Source organism: Natrix helvetica (genome assembly GCF_964273705.1).
Source record: "Natrix helvetica genome assembly, chromosome: 1".
Lineage (NCBI taxonomy): Eukaryota > Metazoa > Chordata > Lepidosauria > Squamata > Natricidae > Natrix > Natrix helvetica.
In genome coordinates this window covers 130235851-130258538 of record NC_138548.1, presented here as the reverse complement: position 1 = coordinate 130258538, position 22688 = coordinate 130235851, and the positions used below count along the sequence as shown (strand labels likewise).

At 41.5% G+C, this 22688-nt stretch overlaps 1 protein-coding gene across 8 annotated transcripts in view; it reads right to left on the bottom strand.

Moving 5' to 3' along the window:
- Nucleotides 1–22688, bottom strand: part of BIN1 (bridging integrator 1) — a 130152-nt gene that overhangs the window by 37332 nt on the left and 70132 nt on the right. For 5 of the 8 annotated variants that reach the window (XM_081937978.1, XM_081937980.1, XM_081937982.1 and 2 more), the window contains exons 3-9: nucleotides 19724–19778; nucleotides 18362–18456; nucleotides 15482–15577; nucleotides 10105–10212; nucleotides 8771–8863; nucleotides 2196–2281; nucleotides 1310–1385 (exon numbers count right to left, since the gene is read on the bottom strand). In XM_081937978.1, coding sequence (XP_081794104.1) covers nucleotides 1310–1385; nucleotides 2196–2281; nucleotides 8771–8863; nucleotides 10105–10212; nucleotides 15482–15577; nucleotides 18362–18456; nucleotides 19724–19778 — 609 coding nt within the window. The remainder of the gene's footprint in view (nucleotides 1–1309; nucleotides 1386–2195; nucleotides 2282–8770; nucleotides 8864–10104; nucleotides 10213–15481; nucleotides 15578–18361; nucleotides 18457–19723; nucleotides 19779–22688) is intronic. The other 3 variants (XM_081937981.1, XM_081937984.1, XM_081937983.1) reach the window with 1 other exon arrangement.

The window sequence follows — 22688 nt, the reverse complement described above, 5'->3', positions numbered from 1 at the left end:
TTTCATGTGTGCCACTGACAAGTTACAACTCTCAAAGAAAAGGAAGGACTCCTGCCTTGGGAAGGGGTTGGACTAGATTGCCTCCATGTTCCCTTGCATTCCTCTATGTTCTCTGTCCCATTTAGTTACAAACAGCCCCATTCACTTTAAAGCTGATCGCAAACTCCACTCACCCTGCGCGCGCCCTGGTCCCACCCAAGGAGGCGAGCTGTGGGGCGGGGGAAAGGGGGGAGTCTGTGGCTCCACATCTTTTGATCTTCTTCCCTGCCTCGGTTCTGCGGGCGGGCGGCAGTGGCAGTGGCGGGGGGAGTCGGGGAGCTGCCTGCTACCCACAGTGAGCCCAGGAGGAGTAGCTGCCACTCCGCGCCGCCATCACTCGCTCCCCCTCAGGCCTTCAGCCGGGCATGCAGAGGAGGCATGTGTGGCAACAGCGAAGAAGAGCCGAGCTGAGAGGGGGTGGGGGCTCTGCCGGGCGGGGGAGCAAGGTGGGTCGCTCCATGGCGGGAACCTTTTATTATTATTTTTCTCTTCCCCTCACAAGAGTCGCACCGACAGCAACGGTGGCAGGAGGAGCAACCGCCTGGTGTGCGCTCCCAATCCGGCCTGCCTGAGGAACAGGAGAGGAGTTCAGCTGTTTAAAAAGCCCCGCGTGGAACTCCTCTCCTGTTCCTTCTTTTGCTGCTTGAACAGCCATGCAGGGCACGCTCCCTTGCTTTGACAGCCCCCTCGTTTCCAATTGGGGGGGGGATCCATCGAGAAAAATAGATCTATAGAAAAATGAGAAAGTAGGGACTTGTATAATGATCTTTTTTTTTTCTTCTCATATTTTTCACTAGTAGATTGTAAGGAAGCATACCTAATATACCAAGGCAGTTTTAGGCACTATCCAAACTTGGAACTGTTTATATTCTACAACAGACGTAGGCCACAGGCTGGATCCAATCCACAATAGGCCCAGAGTTGTCCCACGGGGCCATCCTGGAGATGGCTAGGGATCAGCCTGTGCTGCCCCGGCCCTGGCTACCCAGTTGGCCACGATGACCAGGCCACTCTCACCCCAGTCACCCAAGGGCAAACAAACTCCTGATACCACCGGCGATGGAATCGAGTTTGACAACCCTGTTGTACAAATATGCCCCAGTCTGTTTTCAGAAGAGGCACCTCAACAGTTAAAAAGACTCTAACAACTGTATCAGCATCCTTGAGCATCATAAGTTAACACAATTGCCTTCTAATAATAATAATAAAAAAGATAGGATGGAGAACTATGTGTGATACCAATAGGAAGAAGAATGCCTTGCAACTTTACCTTGCCCATTTCCTTATGAAAATTCTCTTCTAAGCCAGCAATACTCTGGAATGTGTTGACATAGAAACCAACACGACTAGAAAATAAAACAGTACAAGTCAATAGAGATATAGCCAGGTGTTTATCCTTCAACTTTACCCCATTTGCTAATCAGCTTTCATGTCCTCGACTCCTCTCACAGGATGAAATATGTGATTTAGCAAAAGAATCAACATGGGCAGAATACTTTGGTTGAGCTTCATAGGGGCAAAAATCAATCAAAATCTTGTAAATTTCTCCCCTGAGACCCTCAGCTTCTTTCCAGACATATAAGGCCAAAAGAAGGCCAGATCTTATTTTCTTTTGACCCCTGAAATTAGAACCCTTTTTTTTGGAGGGTTCTAATTATTGACTCACCTCATGGCAGTGGCACCAACAGCTCAGCCCAGCAGGAGCCTGCTGCTGGCCCATTTCTTCTGCGGCCGCTTGCCGCCACCTGCACAGATCGCCACTGCCTCCATTTTGTCTTCAGATGCCTGCTGGAAGCTTTTACCTTCAGATGCTTGCCGGAAGGCTTCTGAAGGCGAAACAGAGGCCAGGGCGATGCATGCAAGTGGCGGCAAGCGGCCACAAAAGGCGAGGCAGGTGTCGGGGTATGTGAGGCTGGTAACTAGGGCAACTCCACCGCCCATCTTCACCCTGGCTTATTTTTTGCCTGTGCAGGGGGTGGGTGCCTCCCCACCCCCACCCCCTGCACCTCAGGTGGGTGGGGTCTTAATTAGGGCTAATTTTGTGGATGGGGCTAAATTTGATCGCATATGCTCAAAAAAGTGATAGGGTTTCTTTTCAAGGCTTTTTGGAGAAACACAGTAGGTAGAATAAAGAGCTTTTTTTTTTGGGTGCTCACCTATTCCATAGTGAAGGCAGTTCTTCCTGAAGATCAATGTTCATCTCTTCAAATACTTTCTGGGCTTTTACTAATTCTTCTTCAGCCTGTGGGGTATCAACAAACCCATATGTAACCATACATAACAGAGTTTACATAAGTTCCATATTGGTCACTACTTAGCATAGTGGAAAACATTTACTAGAATATGGGCTAGCAAACTAAGCAGGGTTGTTAATGCAGACAAATAATAACAGTAACAATATCCAAATTTTTCCCAGGAGCCCAGTATCCTTACCTTTGAAGGTTTGACAAAGCTGATCAAGATCCCACAAGTCCATCTCTTTCCCACTGAGGACTGGGGGAGAAGATTCTGACAACTAAGCTTTGGTCACTATAAAGAAAAACTGATGTCTACTTTGTACAAAGATAAACTAATCTTGGCCTCATTAGAATGCCAGTTGAAGTCCACTTGCACCTCCAATTGATAGAAATGTTCTACATTGCCCCCTATTTCCTCAGATGGCCTCAGATGTAGGCCATCTATTGTCAATAAAAGTGAGAAATCCAGTATATAGCTGCAGGAATCGAAATGGTTTATGTGGCTAATATGGGGGGTTACAAAAGCCATATCTACAAGCTACCTCTTACTCTAGTCTAGTTCATTCTCAGAACACATTGTCAAGAATGTTGGAAATGGTAGTCTGCATACCACTAAGGATTATTATATATACAGAGACTTCTGGAATTCTATGGAAATGCAATTATGCAGCATTCAGTTCAGACTAAAACTCATAAAAATGTTTGATACTCCACAGAGGATTAGCACTAGCACAAAATTTTAAAGAGCCTAACAAAGTGCAAGCAGTAGGGAGATATGTATCTATAGACTGATGAAATAGACTATTTAACCAGTAAATACACAAAGGTTTCATTTTATATCATAGATGGTCTACCATAATATGGATAAGTAGTGAAGCTGGATTCTTACCAATTCAGTAGCAAGAAGAAAAAAGAAATTGCTTACATGCCAGTCAATGGCAGGAATGCTACGAGGTCCCTAATGAGTATATGTTCTTGAAAAGAAATTCTAAGAAGGTTTTAATTATTATTACAAGGTGCTAATATGAGCAACACAAGTCAGATTTTTTAGTTAAAGAAGAAATATATTTTCTTAGTAAAGATATATGCTAAGATATATTTTATAATATTAGCCTGATGCCTGACTGGGGTTTTTCTAAGAATGGGGGCAGGTTGTCACATGATTTGATATTGATGAATGCCTGAATTAAGCAATGAACAGAAAGTAATAGCAAAGTTGGGAGTTTGGCGTATACAAATGTATAGAACATTATTACTTGGAATCTTAATACTGAGCTAGTCTACTTTTCCATTTTCAGCAGACAGGGTTATTCATGCTCTAGGAACTAAAAAGTTGATATCTACATTGAAATATCCCAATATTGTGAGACAGTAATACCCAAGGCAACGTTCACTCTATAAAGAAACAATAAGAGGCTCTAAAACCCAATTGCAATACTATGGTTTCCCATGGGAGTCACCTTGGCAGCACTCAATAAAATAGTTATTATGACAATTATTTGTCTCTTTATCTTAAGACAAATTAATGAAAATAATATAAAATATAAAAATATTGAGATATGCTTTGCTACCCAAAGCAATACAATACAATACAAAACAGGCAAACAAGGAATGAAAAACAAATCTCACCAAGAATATCATGCACAAATTCTAACTTGCTACATAAATCTCATGGCAACTCTCTACAATTCTGTTTTTTACAACAGCTGAGAAATTGTAGGGAAATGGCAGAAATGGAGTTTGACAAATTAACAGGAAACCCTTCAAGATATTTATGAAAAATTGGTTATATTTTTATATCATTGCTTCTATATGATTGCAGCAATAGCATTTAAACTTATAAACCATGTTATAGTGCTTTTATAACCCTCTCTAAGTGGTTTACAGAATCAGCATATTGCCCCCAACAATCTGGGTCCTCATTTTACCCACTTCGGAAGGCTGGAAGGCTGAGTCAACCTTGAGCCTGGTGAAGTTCGATCTGCCAAATTGCAGACAGCTGGCAGTCAGCAGAAGTAGCCTTCAGTACTGCATTCTAACCACTGCACCATTGTGTCATCTTTATTGACATTTGTACTTGTAATGTGTTATTGTTGCTCTGATGTGTATTGTTTAAAACTGTTTGGACTGAAGTGATATATAAATCTTACAATAAATAAATATGCAAGCAAGCAAGTATTCCAATTCCAGGAACAAGCACTATTCATTGGATCACAATAGTTCTTTCGATTTGCCTTTTTAAAAAACTTATCAAATATAATTCAGAAACTAATCAATACGTTGGGGGTGAAGTTTCTATAGAACAAGCAATCTTCGTGATCTGCCTTTTCCAGACTTTTTATATCCAAGTAATTTTTAATGTTTTAAGATACTAATCCTATTAGTCAGTGTTTTAGCATTATGTCATCTCTGTAACATTTGCTAACATATAAACTACTTGTCTATGTCATCTGGATTCATTCAAATTTCAGGTGCCAACCTCTGCAGATTTATATTTTTTAATTTGATTTTTTAAAAATATTAGATTTCAATGTGACTTATTTTCATCCCACTGAAGAATTCCAAAACTCAGCAAGATGAAACAACTGCCCATCTGAGTCATGAACATAAAGAAAAAAGAGTTTCTTTATACATAGTTGAATCTCGGCCAATTTTACAAAGAAAGCATCTGTATGCTTTCAGTTAGCATTTCAATGGGGTTGTAGGAAGGCAGGAATTTGCTGTCTTAAGCAATTTAACTCATCAACCTAACGGAATATATTCCAAACCAGAACACAGCTAGAGTGATCATTTATTTCTACCCTCTTGAGATACCTCCCCTCATCTTTCTGATGCAAAAATGTAAATCTACCTCCATGTTATTTATTGCCTATCTTTGATAGAGATTATGGCAAAAAACAAGGAATTACAAGTTAGCTCACTTACCAAAGGAGATTCATTCTAGAATGTACACAAACCATGTTTTAAATATTTTGAACCTGAAATTTGGAAGTTCTGATGAACCATTCCAGGTGGACATTAGCAGGGGTTAAGGGGGAGTAAAGGAGGGGAAATGCTATGAAGATTGGAGGACAGGAAGCCACTTGGCTATGTCATATTTGAAGCTTATTGGTTTCAAGCATAGTACATTTAAGTGGTCCGTGTAATGCAGTGTTTCCCAACATGGGGTCCACGCCCACAGAGGAGCAATTTTATTTTTAATGGAAGAGGGGAAGGGAGAAGAAAACCATTGTTTGAACCAAGTTAATGCCCTTTTAGGCTTCCTCCACATGAGTAGAGTTCACTTTTTGAGTAAAGTAGGAATTATATGTCACAGGGGGGTGGGGGGGATCAGGATTTTAGAGAAGCTTAGGTGGGCATGGCCAAAAAAAGATTGGGAACCACTGATCTAATCCTTCTACCATGTTCTTTTTTCTACCTTCCCTTAGTCACCACCCATAATAACAACTTTCTTGGTTGCTGCAAATCGGACCAATTCTCCCACTGTTCCCCAATATTCCCAGTGACATATTTTTCCTACCTCCCCTTAGCTACCACTGATGATGTTTGGGTTTTGGCCTACTCTTTCCCTGAAGAAATGCTGGAACACACATCTGGACTAAAGACCTGTTTCAATCCAGATACAGACCACCCAAAATTCTCACCAGTCCAAATTAATATAACCAAGGGTCAGGACTGATAGTAATCCAAACCATCTGGAATTTGAGAAGCTGGGTTTAAAGTATCCAGCAGTTAATTAAACTAATTCACTGATCAATTCAGAGAAGCCACATAAAAGGAAACTGGTTTCTTTAGTTCAAAACAGTAAGTTATCATCCTCCAATATTTGCCCCCCCCCTTTTTTTTTAGTTCTTTGTTTTATTTAATGGGCACACTTTGCAAGTGTGTCCTTTGTTAAAACACAATATACTATCCTGGTTTTTATTTCTGTTCCTCATGGAAAACAGACATCTGATAACTCTTATTCACTTATTACCACGTTGTTTCCCATAAGGCTTTTGGATGTTCAAAGTTCTTGGCAGGATTTTATTCACTGGCACTTTATTCTTCAAATGATTTTAGAGGAAAGGCTACATTGTCCAGAGACATTTGTAATCATAAAGCAGAACAAGACTTAAAAATTATAGACTTAAAGCTTGTTATACATTCATTTAAAAAAACATCTGGATTTTATAAAAGGTTAAGCTATAAAATAATATGTACAAACAGAAGCTGAAAATCAAAAGAAAGCTCATAAAGGGAACATTAAAACAACAGAATAACAGAGTTGGAAGGGACTTTGGAGGTCTTCTAGTCCAATCCCCTATACCATTTCAGATAGGAAACCCTATACCACGAGTGTCAAACTTGCTGCATTGCATTGTTATCACATGACATTTTGTGACATTTTTCCTATTCGCAGAGCTGGGATGGCCATGGCCTACAAGTGATGCATCTGGCCCATGGGCCACCAGTTTGACACCCCTGCCCTATACCATTTCAGACAAATGATTGTCCAATCTCTTCTTTAAAATTTCCAATGCTGGAGCATTCACAACTTTTGGAGGCAAGTTGTTTCACTGATTAATTGTTCTAACTGTCAGGAAATTTCTCCTTAGTTCTAGCCTCTCTCCTTGATTAGTTTCCATCCATTTCTTCTTGTTCTGCCTTCAGGTGGTTTGTGGAATAGCTTGACTCCCTCTTCTTTGGGGCAAACCCTGAAGTGTTGGAACACTTCTATCATGTCATCCCTAGTCCTTCCAGCAACCATTCTTTATACATTTTAGCTTCCAGTCCTCTAATCATCTTTGTTGCTCTTCTCTGCACTCTTTCTAGAGTCTCCACATCTTTTTTACATTGGGGCAACCAAAACTGAATGCAGTATTCCAAGTGTGGCCTTACCAAGGCATTATAAAGGGGTATTAACACTTCACATGATCTTGATTCTATCCCTCTGTTAATACAGCCTTGGACTGTGTTGGCTTTTTTGGCAGCTGCAGCTGCAGATCCTCTTCTCCTTGCTTATTACATAGAGAGTGGTGAAGGGAAAGACCCATGAGAATAGAACAATATCCATTTCCCAGAAACGGATCCTGGGATTTAATGCCTGAGTGTTAATGAAAGAGAAGAGTAACTGTTGACTAAGAACTATGGTCAACCAGCCTGAAATTTGGGTGAGAGTGAAGGACTTTAAGCATTGGTGAGTTAATGGAAATAATAAGCCTGGCTTATTAATAGGGGTGTCAATCTCAATTTCATTGAGAGCCACATCAGGGTTGTGTTTGACCTCAGAGGGCCGGGGGTGGCATGGGTGGGGGTGGGGTGACCATGGTGGGCAGGGCCAGCTCGACGTCCCTCATGTTGGGGGCACCTGTGGTGACCAAGTGCTAAGGCAGGACTTCACTGAGACTCTCACTCACTCTCATTATAATTTCTTTCCTTCCTTCATTCTTTCCTTCCCTCTTCATTCTCATTTCTTCTCCCTTCCCCTCTTCCATTGTTTTTCTTTCTTTTCTCTCTTCCCATCTTTCCTTTTTTTTCTTTTCTTCTTTCTATTTCCCTTTTCCTATCCCTTCTTGCATATTCAAATTCAAAAGGGGAACGCTTCTCCATTTATTTTGTTTTTAGTTTGTTTTGCTAGCCCTCTGTCAGAGAAAATGGAGAGGGCCCCATTTTCAGCTGCAACTGCCTCCTGTAGCCCTCCGCCAGGGAAAATGGAGCTCCGGGGGAGGGGCACACATGCTCCCCCCAACTCTGTTTTTGCTGGCAGAGGCACTGTGGGCCAGTCCTTTGCTATTTCCAAGTCAGCCCTACAGGCCAGATCTAAGCATCTTATGGGCCAGATCCGGCCCGCGGGCCTTGAATTTGACATCCCGGAGCTATAATAACAAGAAGAAGCTATTGTATAATATGTAGATATATACTTGTCTCTCCTCCTTGTCATCCATAGAGCTCAGAATCCAGAAACACTGGATCATGATTGAGCAATTATAAACTCCTAGGCAAACACTACTTCTGATTAAGCAATACTAGTTGCCACACAATAGAGGCACACAAATTAAACAGTGACTACTGGAGCCACTTCCCCACCTTCTATTCTATTGTCTCACTGGACACCCCTACATTTAATTGCTGGTGAGGATCTGGTACCCTCTAGTAATCTAGGGCACGGGTGTCAAACTCACAGCATCACGTTGCCGTCACGTGATGTTTCACGTTTTTCCCATTCACAGAGATGGGGTGGGCGTGGCCTGTGCGTGATGCATCCGGCCCGCAGGCCGCCAGTTTGACAATCCTGATCTAGGGGAATTCAAAATCAGAGAAACTACATTGCCTTTTCAAACATGATTTTGGCTTCAAGAAGTCTGAATTTTAAGTCAACAATCCTCCCAGAGAAAAAAAAACCCTTCCAGGAGAGATTAGAGTGAACGCTGCCTGGGGAATAAGCACAGACGAGAACTTCAGCCAGAAATAGCACATGCAGGGTTAGACAGCAAGGCGGGCTGGACTATCACCTGATTCCGCAGCAGGTTAGTCTGAGCTACGAGATGCGCTTGTAGCTTCCCTTGGCACCACTGAGGCGCGGCTTTCTCAAGCAACGAGACAGGCTGGGCAAGAGCATATCCAGGACAAAGACAAGAAGAAAACAGACACCTTTTGAGAATTACTTTTTTAAAATAAAAATAAAAATCAAATAATAAAGGTCAGGATGAAGCAACCATCCCAACAACAACAACAAAAACAGAAAACAAAAAAACAGAAGAAGTCAGTATTAAGTGATAAGTCAAGGATGAATCCTATATGACATGCCAAATATAGCAGTAATTAATGCTCCACAGACTGATCAATGAACTCCAGAGCGAGCACAGCTTATAAACACTCCAGCTGCAGAGAGCAACAGAGAAGAAATTGTTAGTCATTTAGAAAGCAACACAGTCCAACCTTACTTAGTCTCCCTCCATAGGTCATTAGCAACTTCAAAAGGAGCCAAGATTAAAAGACAATTTCATTATAACAGCCATGCAGATTGTTCATATTTTGTAGCATTTGATTTAAACATCAGAGATTGACAACTGCCTAAGTCTAAGGTTGGAATAATTTGCATTAAGCACAATGGCACTTATTTAAAACATCCATAAGATCTTAGAGCAGGTCATTTAAAATGAAGTGAGGACTATACAGAACTGAAGAATATTCCCCTCATTAGTGATGTGATTAGAATTTTCAGAGCACAAGGAACAATAGTCACAGAGAGAAACTTGATTGATAAAATCAATCTGAATTTTATCACTCTTGCTGATATCCTTAATTTGTGTCATCAGCAGTCTCTGCAATGGTCATAGATAGAAATACAGCACATTTACCTCAATTCAAAAAGGCAGATACCTCTCACCAGAAAAAGCCTGGACAATTTGCCCTAGCAAAATCATTTTTCCCCATGGCACAAGCAGTCAAATCAGAAAAGTCTAGATTAGCCAAAATCCCTAAATGTTTCATTAATGCAGGAGTAAAGGAATACTATAGAAAGAGCACTTTCTACACTGAGTTTTTCATCCCCTAGCTCTAAGACTTCTTGTTTCTTCATTTAGTTTTTATTTTCATTGTAGCATTGGCACACTACTGTTTTTCCATTTCAGCTGTATATAATAGCTTTTGCATTGTTTTTATTCATAAGATAAAATCATGTTTGCCAGAAATTCTGAAGTTTGGGTACTTTTGTTTTTTGTTTTACTTCTAACAACAAAAAGTGGATTGTTATGTAGATACACACAAACATACGGTGGTACAAATACCTAAATAACTTGATTTAGAATAGACAGACATTTCACCTCTTACAAGGGCTTTTTACCTTGGCAATTTTAGCCTCATCTTTCTTCTTTGCAGTTTGAAGAGATTCATAATGATGCCTGGCACTGTCATAGTCTACAAGTTTCCTTCCCCGTTTAGCAATGCGAGACTGAAAGGAAATGTGAGAAGAACACCGGAGCCATGAAGTAACAATTTTCACAGACCAATGTATATGAATTCTGCCAATTATGCAATCAACAAGCAAATTGTCTTGTAATCAACTTCCCTAAATCTATCTAAGATCAATGTAAATTATTTCAACTTTTCTCCCAATGTATATGCTGAAATTTCTGATGCACGGACCTACACACACACACACACACACACACCAATTGACAAATGTGCCAATGGTAACAAATTGAAGTTTTTCTTTCTACCAGTTAGCTGGATGGAATATTAGCTGGCTGAGTGGAAGGTTGGAACACAACATTATTATGTTTTTATCTTTGGAGTAACCTTCTGAGAAAGGCTGAAGTGAGATATGGTGACTTTATACTGTACAACTTCGTTTTACAGCTTTCCCACTTCCTCCTTAACAAAACACTAATCCTACTGCCTCAATATTTTTACTCAAGTATGTTTCTCTTCTAAAGTATTTCAACTTAAAACATAGATGTCTGTGTGCTTTTCAAAATTCCTTTCTGTACCATTCTACGTCATTTCTTTAAAAAAAAAACTGAGAGAAATGGAATTGCTTAAATTATTATGATGCACATATAGCATATTCTATGTTTGTATCTCCAGTTCTTTTGCTATAGAATGCACTTTTTGTACACTCTGAATATTGTGAATTGTTCCTAGAGTGACAATAGTAAAATAGCATTTAAAGAACAGCTTGTTGTTGCTGATGCATTTGAGAAATGAAACAGGAAAGAAAGACTAATATAGAAACCATGTTAATTTTTCATTAGCTTAAGGTCATGAGACAATAAAAAACTAGATCCAGTTTTCCACAACAAAAACCAAATTTCTGTTTTAAGAAATTACTAAATTTCTACTACTAAAAAAAATGAAAGCAGGGAACTAGAAAACAAAATATTTGTGCATTTTAAGAGCGTGCAGCCTAACAATATTTGCGATCCATTAAGAAAAAAAAAGGTTTTTTTCATCGTATTGAACAATGGTTTCTGATGTGATATATACATTGTATGGTTTTATTTAGTGTTATATTTCAAATCAAATAAATCAAGCTACTTCAATTACTATATTTCACCTAGAACAAAAACAGTTAGGGATACTACAATGGATATGTTTCACCATTTAGACGACTATTGAATGATTAATTGATTATGTCATTGTTGACTCTTAGCAATTTGAATGTATCATGTATGTATTTTTGTTCATTTCATAAATTTTTGGGTGGTAGTCAAATGTGGAATATAAATTATATTATCCTTATAAGCCAATCTATAAGTCACATTTAAGAAAATATGAAGGACTTCATGAAATTCTATATATGAGGTATGTTTATTACAAAGAGGCTGAAGAACGGGATGGGTGCCTGTGAGCCTAATGCACCAATCCATATATACCTTTTCCCCAAAACTTCTACCTTGCAGAGATTATAGAATTCCTTAGATTAGTGGTTTTGGAAGTATGGGTCTAGACACCACTGCTGGTCAATGGAAGCCTAGTGAATTATGCAGCTTCCCTACATGCATCAGCCAGAGCCCATTTCCAACAATCAGTTGACACCAGTGGTGGGTTTCAAATTTTTTTGGAACCTACTCTGTAGGTGTGGCCTCCTTTGTGGGAGTGGCTTGCCGGCCATGTGACCTGGTGGGAGTGGCTTGCCGACCATGTGACCGGGTGGGAGTGGCTTGGCAGTCATGTGACCAGGTGGGCATGGCTAACTTGGAAAATGTGGTGAAACTCACTTAACGACGCTCTTGCTTAGCAACCAAAATTTTGGGCTCAATTGTGGTCATAAATTCTCCTTTTTCTTTCTTTCTTTCATCTCTCTCTCCCACTTTCTTTCTTTTTTTCTTTTGCTTTCTCTCTCTCTCTCTCTCTCTCTCTCTCTCTCTCTCTCTCTCTCTGGCTCTTTGTCTCTCTCTCCCTCCCTCCCTCTGTCCCTCCCTCTGTCATTTTCTCTGTGTGTCTATCTGTCTGTCTCTCTCTCTGTATCTCTGTCTCTCTCTCCTCCCTGCCCCATCTCTGTCACTCTGTGTGTGTGTGTATGTCTGTCTGTCTCTCACTCACTCTATGTGTGTGTGTGTGTGTCTGTCTCTGTCTCTCCCTCTCTCTCTGTCTCTTTCCCCTCCCTTCCTCTCTCTCTGTCACTCTGTGTGTGTGTGTGTGTGTCTGCCTCTCACTCATTCACTTAATCACTCACTCTGTGTGTGTGTCTCTCTCTCTGTCTGTCTATCTTTCTCTCCCTCCCTCCCTCCCCCTCTCTGTCTGTGTGTGTGTGTGTGTGTGTGTGTGTCTGTCAGTCTCTCTCTGATTCCCTCACTCACTCCCTCTCTGTCTCTCTCCCCTCCCTTCCTGTCTCTCTGTCACTCTGTGTATGTGGGTGTGTCTGCCTCTCACTCATTCACTTAATCACTCACTCTGTGTGTGTGTCTCTCTCTCTGTCTGTCTATCTTTCTCTCCCTCCCTCTCTCTCTCACACACACACTGTGGTCACCTTGTTGAGTGTTCCAATCACATTTGAAACACTCAACAACTGGCCTGCATTTATGGTATTTTGCAGCATTCTGCAGTCATAGGACCAAAATATATGATTAAAAGTACCTGGCAGCGGCATTTTTCCTTGGGGGGCTCCTCAGAACATCCCAAGACTTCAGAGGGAAGCTTACAGCCCGGAGCAGGAGCAAAGCCCCTTTTCCAACTGGCCTTTCCTTGCTTGGAGGGCTTGGGAGGGAAGTTTCTACAGAAGCCCGGGCGAGTGACAACAAGTTCCCGCCGTTACGAAGTCTCGGAGGCTGTAATTTTCTGAGCTGTGCGCGCGCGCGCGCCTGTTTTCCACAGCATGGAGCAATGGCGAGGTTCTGCGTGGCCGGCAATGACTCTGGAGGCCATCCGGGAAGACGAGGAACACAAGGGGGGGACCCTGCCCCCCACTGATGGCCTCCGGAATCATCGCTGGCCGCGCAGAGCCTCGCCGCTGCTCCACGTCATGGAAAACATAGGCGCAATTACAACCCGGAGCAGGAGCAAAGCCCCTTTCCCAACTGGCCCTTCCTCCCTCGGAAGGCTTCAGAGGGAAGCTTCTGCAGAAGCCCGGGTGAGTGACAACAAGTTCCTGCCGTTACGAAGTCTCGGAGGCTGTAATTTTCTGAGCTGTGCGTGCGCGCCTGTTTTCCAAGGCGTGGAGCAGCAGCGAGGCTCTGCGCGGCCAGCGATGATTCCGGAGGCCATCAACGGTCCCCCCTCGCCTTCCTCGTCTTCCCGGATGGCCTCCAGAGTCATTGCCGGCCACGCAGAACCTCGCCGCTGCTCCACACCGTGGAAAACAGGCGCACGCGCACAGCTCAGAAAATTACAGCCTCAGAGACTTCGTAATGGCGGGAACATGTTGTCACTCGCCCGGGCTTCTGCAGAAGCTTCCCTCCGAAGCCTTCCGAGGGAGGAAGGGCCAGTTGGGAAAGGCACTTTGCTCCTGCCCTGGGCTGTAATTGCGCCTATGTTTTCCACAGAGTGGGGCCACGGCCAGAAGACAAGGAACATGAGGTAGCACTGCGGTGGCGGTGGGGAGTCAGCCCCGATTCAAAAAACGCCAAGGGGGTGGGGCAGGAAATTACTTCCAGGTTCATTGACCAACCGGATCACGCGATCCGGTGCGATCTGGCAGAAACCCACCACTGGTTGACACCCTATCAATGGACACGGGTGCCGGAGCTAAATTGGTGATTAGGCTCTGAGTACTGTGTATGGAGGGAGGCCTCCAACATTTATCTGGCCAGATAAATGTGCCCCCACCTCAAATACCGTGTTTCCCCGAAAATACGCCAGGGGCTTATTTTCTTTTGCCCCACGAAATATGCCCTTGGGTTTATTATCAGGGAGGGCTTATTGTTTTGGGGCTGCCGGGTGGCTGCTCCCTTGTGAACTGGCTCCCGAAGAGCCGGGCACAGCCTCAGCGGCGAAGCAGCCATGAGTTAACCATGGTCACGAGCAGCCGCCCGGCAAATCCCCTCTCCAGCCGGGAAGAGCGCCATTCACTGACCTAGGGGGTAATCCCTAAGGTGCCAAGCCATGTGGCACTCTGCCCGCCCCCCAGCTCCTGCGGCTTGGCACATTCGGGATACCCCCTAGGTCAGTGCATGGAGCTCTGCCCGGCTGGAGAAGTGGGTTGCGCGAGCACCTGTTCCGCCCGCAACCTCACCAAGCCCTTGCGCAGCTCTCCCAGGCCACCGCCGCTGGCTGCTGCTGCCCGCTGCCGCCCGCCGCCGCCCACCGCCGCCCCGCTCCACTCCGCGCAACTTCAAAACTTGGGGCCGAGTCTTTCAGCATCGGCCGCTCTAGGAGTGCTCTCTATGGTGGGCTGGCTGCCAGACAGAGAGTCTTCCAGCAGCCGGCCCACCATAGAGAGCACTCCTAGAGCGGCCGATGCTGAAAGACTCGACCCTGAGTTTTGAAGTTGTGCGGAGCAGGGCGGCAGCGGGGGGCGGCGGGCAGCAGCAGCCAGCGGCGGTGGCCTGGGAGAGCTGCGCAAGGGCTTGGTGAGGCTGCGGGCGGAACAGGCGCTCGCGCAACCCACTTCTCCAGCCGGGCAGAGCTCCATGCACTAACCTAGGGGGTATCCCGAATCTGCCAAGCCGCAGGAGCTGGGGGGCGGGCAGAGCGCCACATGGCTTGGCACCTTAGGGATTACCCCCTAGGTCAGTGAATGGCGCTCTTCCCGGCTGGAGAGGGGATTTGCCGGGCGGCTGCTCATGGGCATGGTTACCTCATGGCTGCTTCGCCCCTGAGGCTGTGCCCGGCTCTTCGGGAGCCAGTTCACAAGGGAGCAGCCGCCCGGCAACTCTCCCCTTTGGCCAGGCAGAACGCCACTCCCCAACCTAGTGGTATCCCGAAGGCGGCAAGCAACGTGAGCGCTCCCCCCCCGGCTCCTGGACTTGGCGCTTTCGGAATAACGCTAGGTCAGTGAGCAGTGCTCTGCCTGGCCGGAGGGGGGGTTTATTTTCGGGGGTGGGCTTATATTTTTGCCCACGCGAAAAATGTGGCATGGGTTTAGTTTCGGGACAGGTTGTATTTTCGGGGAAACACGGTACTATTATAAATACTTAATTCTGGATTGCATATTTTGGTATGAATATTAGTTTTAAAATGCCTTTTAAAATGGAATAAGAAGGCATACAGAAATGCAACAATATTTTATTTAAAAATCCAAAAGGAATGTAAGGTAGAGCAAAATTTTATGAGACCCATACCTTTATGTCTGGGAACTGGCCAAGATAGGTGTCCATAGTCAGCAGTGCCTGATCTACCAGTTTCTGATGGAAGTCTGTCCAAAGCAGCTCATTGTTCTGGAACAGAAAAGGAGTAATGTGGGAAGAGTTGGCTTATCTGTGCATTATGCAGGTCAAGTGCATCTATGTGAGCAAAAGTACAATAACAGTGAGATACATTTCATACTGGTTAAGTGAATTCATAAGATAAATCATGTTTGAAGCTTCCTTTTTTAGTATGCATATGTATGCATACCATTAGGATCTATTCCTAAAACTGTTGTGTTTTTGTTTTCTAGACAATTGTAATAGCTACAATTATTTAAAGGAGTTGGACAAATATACTAGTTTTGTGCATCTTCTACACCAGCAGCCCCCAGCTTTTTTGGAACCAGGGACCGGAATCATAGAAGACAATTTTTCCATGGACCGGGTGTTCTGACCCAGCCTTAGAAGAACCAAGAAACAAACTCCTTGTCTCAAAAAGAAAACCCTCTTTATTTAGCTCCTGTGAGTTACTGGCATTCACACACTGAAAAGTCCAAGCAATAATCCTTCAAAGGGTTAATTGCAGTAACAGACTTTATCAGTTCCTTGGGATACTTGCCAAGTTAGGAGCTTCCAGTCGCAAAGCTGTAAATTAAGTTCTGGCAAGCAGTCTGTGAGACATGAACCATGATAAGCAAATCTTCCAAAAGAAATCCGAACAGTTGTCTCCTATAACCACACCTCCCCTTTCCTCCTATTTATTCCCCAGCCAGGCAGGGGCCATTCAGCCTCCACGTGTGCTTTTCTTCCTGAGGCGGCTCCTTGTCCTCAGTTGTTCTCCTCTCCTAACACTTTGCACATGCGTGCATATGGAACAGGCCCCAGCTGTTCGTCCTCCCCATTTATCTCCGACTCCAAAGGCAGCTGGGAAAGGTTGAACAGCCCTGGCTCTATCTCTGCTTCCAATACAGGGCATCCATCAGAGCCTTTCCCAGACTCCAGGACTGGCCCAAGTTCCTCCTCAACCTCCAGGACTGGCCACAACACCGGGCAGGGGGAGTGGTTTCCATTTCACTCACTCGCCTGCCGTTCCTTACCAGCTATTCAGCTCAGTTCCTAGCAGGCCATGGACCAGTACTGGGGGTTGGGTACCCCTGTTTTGTACAACAGGGAAAGCTCTAACTGTTGAATTTCAACCCGCCATGAACAAAAGATTTACTTGGAATATTTGCTATATGACAAATATTCCCGTGCCTTTTTCCCCCTATCTCTACAGTAGTTTGGATTTGTCATGGCCCATCAGCTGCCAGGAGAGCTAGCAGCAGAGTCAGATGAGGAGGAGGTTGAGGGGGAGCCAGGGCCGGCTTCAGAGCCTTTGGAAGGCCCTGATAAGGAAGGTGGCTCAGAGGCAGATGCAGAGTTGGGGCCTTCCATCCTCCCCCAGCTAGAGAGGCAGCTGTCTTTTGAGTCTAAGCTGATTGAGGGGAACAAATTGGGCCCTTTCCAGATGCGTGTATGCATAGGGTGGAAAGGAGAGGAGAGCAACGGAAAGCAGTAAGCAGGCTCTAAGGGAAAAGAAGACATAGATGCTAGCCAGCCCCTCCCTGGCTGGGAAATAAATAGTAGGGATTTGGGAGTAGCCTCTTGTCGCACACAACGTTCGTTTCCCAGTGTACATCAATCACGTCAGATTTCTTTGCGAAAACCAGGTTGTTGGGACTAATGCTCTGTATTTGAGGTGCCAATAAAACCTCCCTGCTGGGAAATAATAGGGTGTGCATTTGCCTCAGCTGATGTGAACAGAGATTGTTCTTGCCCTGTTTTTAGAAGGAGAAAATACTTCCATTTGTGACTCATTACTTTGATGGGTGAACAAAGACTGTCCCTGCCTTTACTTAAATAAAAAAGGGGTTTGTGTTACTCGTGAGTAAGTGGTTTCTTATTGCTTGTGAAGGCTGGGTCAGAACAGCATTTTATGAGATATATGGGTTCCATCAATTCATTTTTGCTTTTTTCTAAGCAATCTCAATATCAGCAAGTGCCTAGTGTTCACGTTAAGTTGGGAAATATGATTTGCAGACCCTCAGGATCAGTACGGTTCCCCCAATCTGGTTTCATACTGTCTGTCTGTGAATGTAAGAGACATGCTATTTGCTGCTTCTTGTGTGGAATTTTTGGTATCTGAAAAAGAATATTGTTGCATCATAGAACACACCGGCACAATTTGTGCATGATGTAAAACAATAGATAAGTATAGTAAGGCATAGCCAGCTCAGGATTTTTGCTTGAATACTCCCTCATTCCTGCTTTAGTACAACAGGCACAACAGGCACAAGAAGGAGATTGGAAATACCATCTTCTAACCCCAAAGTTTACTCAACAAAGTTTAATTCAAACCATGGTTCATTAAAACAAAGCTGGATTAAATCATGGCCTATGACCATGGCAATTTTCAATAAATTAACACTTTGTAACAGTCATGGGTTTCCAATATTTTTACTACTGGTTTGGGTGCACTTCTGTGCATGCTCGTGCGCACAACACTTCTGTGCATGTGCAGAAGCATCCGTGAGGGTGTGCGGAGCCTCCCGCCACCACTATTACCAGTTTGCCTGATCCGGGCTGAACCGGCAGCAACCCACCTCTGCTTTGTAAACCAATCGATAAGTCATCAAGAGGAAGTGATGGCTTCTCTTCTTTTCCTTGTGACAGAATATGCAAGTCTAAGATTTAAGCATATTCATTTGTGTGTAACACTGCACTACGGTTCCGCAATATTATGTATCACCCAAATCCATTTAACACATGCTGTCTCCACAAATTTGAGATCGCAATACATTTATCACATTAATGCATGAGAAATCCAAAGCTCACCTCTGCTATTTTGTTAGTGTCATCCCTTCCTGGCCACTCGGGTTCATATACTTCTTGCAAACATTCTGTAAGTCTCTTGGATGCTTCATGCATTGCTTTGAAATAGAAAAGAATGACATAATAGTACCCAAATAATTATTCACACACACCCCTAAGAAAAAAACCAAGCAAACACTTTGCTCATATATAAAGGACTTGATAATATTCATATTTGTTTTCCAACAAATATTCCAAACAAAATATTGGAATGTATTCATTCCAAAAAATGAACAAGAAAACTTGATCACACACATCAATTCCCTTGTTAAATCACCTATAATTTATTTATTGAATAAACAAGTGAAATCAAGTTCCTTTTTTAAATTGCTAATTACTCATTTCTGACCATACTATAATTTAAGAAAGAGTTTCAAATATTTGGCTGAGATAGATAAATGATAGGTAGGTAGGTAGGTAGGTAGGTAGGTAGGTAGGTAGGTAGGTAGGTAGGTAGGTAGGTAGGTAGGTAGGTAGATAGATAGATAGATAGATAGATAGATAGATAGATAGATAGATAGATAGATAGATAGATGATAGATGGATGGATGGATGGATGGATGGATGGATGGATGGATGGATGGATGGATAGATAGATAGATAGATAGATAGATAGATAGATAGATAGATAGATAGATAGATAGATAGATTGATTAGATAGATAATGTTATTTGTTCTTCAAAATTATACTGAAAGATTAAAATAGGAATTGCTGTCTATTGATATAATTAGTCTGAGCTATGTTTTGTGGAGTTTTGTTAAGGTAGCAAGAACAAAATTAAAAGGAAGGGACAGGATTCCATCAGAAAGAGGAGATTTGCATTATGATTGCTTATCTCTCCTGCTTCTTGGAAACTGAAAAGTATAACATGTCATTTACTTGTTATTAAGCAAATGAGTAACTCCAAGCTTTCAAGCCTGGTGGTCATTTTTTTTACCATCATGGGACTTAACAGTATGCCAGGAGCCATGAGGGCATCTCCCCCACCCTCCATTATCCTCTTGTAGTTGCTATCCTAACTTATGAGACAAGACATAGCTTGAAGGGTTTATAAAATATGAGTAGAATCTATCTATAGCACATCCTGAGGAAATGTTTCCAGATTATACTACAAATAAATAGCATTTGCCCTGCTCCAAATTTTTCTTGACCTCCACAATACTCCAACCATTACTTAGTTCCATAATTATAACTTTCTAAAATAATGCATAGTACTACCTAGTAGCAATAAACAAAACCAAGTAAGATAAGCCTTAATAGTGGCTTCTGGAATTTACTTCAATGAAGATCATCAAAGGCAGTAGGACTATTATTTGAAGTATTACCTTTAACTGAAGTCAGGTAGGTCCGGAGATCCTTCTGTAGCTTGGATCCTTCTGTCTAAAGGAAAAAAAGTGAACAGAATTAGTGTCTAAGCTATTATAATAACAGGTCACAATAGCTGGTTATGATACCAATTTCCAGTATTGGTGTTCATCTTTAAAATCTTAAAAAGAAAGGCTAGAATATTGCTTTTCTCTTTAAAACGAACCCTTCTAGTTTCTAAGATTAGCTGTAGAGGCAACTCCCCAAGTGAGCAGAAATTTGACATTTTAGATATGACATCTTCTTTGTAGAACATTTATCTCTGGAAAGCCACATCAATTTCCTTTAGGCTCCCAATTAACTATTGTTTTTGTTTTTTAAAAACTTTTAATTTAATCAGTTAAATGATTTTCAGACATTTATGTAATTCCATATTGCTTTTATCCACATATACTGTCCAACCTCAGATTTACAGTACGTAGAGAACAGTCACATCAATATTACTAAAGAAAACTTTTCTATTTTTTTTAAATTGTTTTAATTAAACAAAAAACACACACAAAAACATTTTTCATTACATCTTCCAGAAAGCATGTCGATTGATTACAAATAAATTTCATGCGTTACTACAATCATTCTTTATATTTCATTCATATTGAATTGTACATTTTAAGTCAAAAATCTTTATACCATCAATATACCATCATTCTCATTTAACTATATTTGTTTAAACGTGCTTTTGTCTAGAATCATTTATATTTATATTATAATAAATCTAGACAAAATTTTATTGCTAGAATTTATAAGTACCCAGGAGAGATTACATCTTTATAACAAAATCTAAACAAAAAAAATATTAATAAAATTAGTAAATCTTTTCCCCAGGTCCCATATTATAGTTTATATCCAAATTGTTTTTACCAGTTAGAGTTACCATTTCATTATTATTGCCATGATGGGTTATCTGTTAACGAATAAACATTTTAAAAACAAAAACATTCTATAAGCAGCTACAACGTTCTACTTATTAATCACCAAAAATTAACTAAGTTTTTATTTTTATTTTTATTATTTTTTTCCTATTCAATTATGTTTTATTTGGGTTTCACCATTCTTAACTTTCTTATTTTACCCATAACTATTATTTTTGAGTTTTGTTACATTCCTTCATTGATTCTTGTTTCTTTCCTCCATCCACCTATACCATTTATCCCATATCTGATAGAATTCTGATTCTTCTTTTCCCTGGATTTCTTTAATTAGTTTGTCCATTTCAGCACAGTCCATAACCTTTCTTATTATTTCATCTTCACTTGGAGTTAGTTTGTTTTTCCATTTCTGGGCATAGGCAATCCTTGCCGCCGTTATTATATGTAGTATTAAATACTGGATTTCTTTTTTGTATTTCACAGACATTATTCCTAATAAGAGGATTTCCAGTTTCCATTCTATTTTAACTCCCGTTATTGCCTCCAGCCAATTTTTGATCTTTTTCCAAAACTTTTTAGCCTCCTCACAGGTCCACCATAAAGGATAATACGTTCCGTGTATCGATTCGCATTTCCAACATTTTGGGGAGGTATTTGATGATATTTTAGCTAACCTTGTTGGTGCCAGGTGCCATCTATAAAACATTTTGTACTGGTTTTCCTTGTATGCAACTGAGAGTGTCATTTTTAAATTTGTTCCCCAAAATTTTTCCCATTTGTCTAATTCAATATTATATCCAAAGTTCTGCGCCCATTTTATCATTTGTTCTTTCACAATTTCCTCTTCCATTTTATACTTCAGGAGAAATTTATATATTCTCCCTATCATTTCTCTATCTGGGCTTTGAATGATTTTATCCAATTCGTGTGGTTCTGTTTCAATGTCATATAATTTGGTATCTATATTGTATTTAGTTTTGATTTGAAGGTAAGTTAACCAGTCAACTTTCATGTTCTGTTCTGCCAATTCTTCAATTGTTTTTAAGTTTCCCTGTCTATCAATTAAGTCTCTATATCTTAGCATTTTGTTCCAATCTATAAAATTTGGATGAGTCGTCCTTTGTGTCGGTGATAGCCAATTCGGAATTTTCACATAGTGGGTTTTTTTTTTATTTTGAGCCATTTTTGCAATAACGCTCTTCTAATTAAATGATTTTGAAAGTATTTGTGCATTTTATTTTTATCATCCCATAGGAATGTGTGCCAGCCTGCTTGCAAATCATGGCCTTCCAAAGTCAAAATTCTTTTATTCTTTAGCTCTATCCAATCCTTCACCCATGTTATTGATACTGCCGATGCGTATAAATCCCAATTTGGTAATGCTAAACCTCCCCTCTTCTTGCTGTCTTGCATTGACTTCAGTTTAATCCTCGCTTTTCGTCCCTGCCAAATAAACCTAGCAGTTATTTTGTTTAATTCTTGAAAGAATTTTTTACCCGGATTAATAGGTGCGGCTTGCAACAGGAATAAGATTCTTGGTAGAATATTCATTTTAATTGTCGCTATACGTCCCATGAGTGATAGTTGAATATTTTTCCAATTTTCTAACTCTTTCTTTATTTGTATCACTAATTTATTATAGTTATCATCTTTAATTGTGGAACATTTTGCCGACACCCAGATCCCCAAGTATTTCACTTTCTTAGTTATTTGCATTCTGGTTGTTACTTCCAGTTCCTCTTCTTGCTTTTTTGTCATGTTTTTGGTTATCATTTTTGTTTTGTTTTTATTGATCTTTAATCCTGCCACTTCGCCATATTCTTCTAATTTTTGGATTAATTTCCGACTGGATTCTAATGGGTCCTCTAGTACAAATACTAGGTCATCGGCATAGGCTTGGGCCTTATATTCTTCATTTTTGAGTCTTAAACCTTTTATTCCCTGGTCCTTCCGAATTTCATTTAATAAAATTTCCAAAGTCAACTTTTCATTTTGAATGATAAATTTGTTTCAATCTAATGGCCAATGTTGGAGTTGGGTGACCTGATTTTTACAG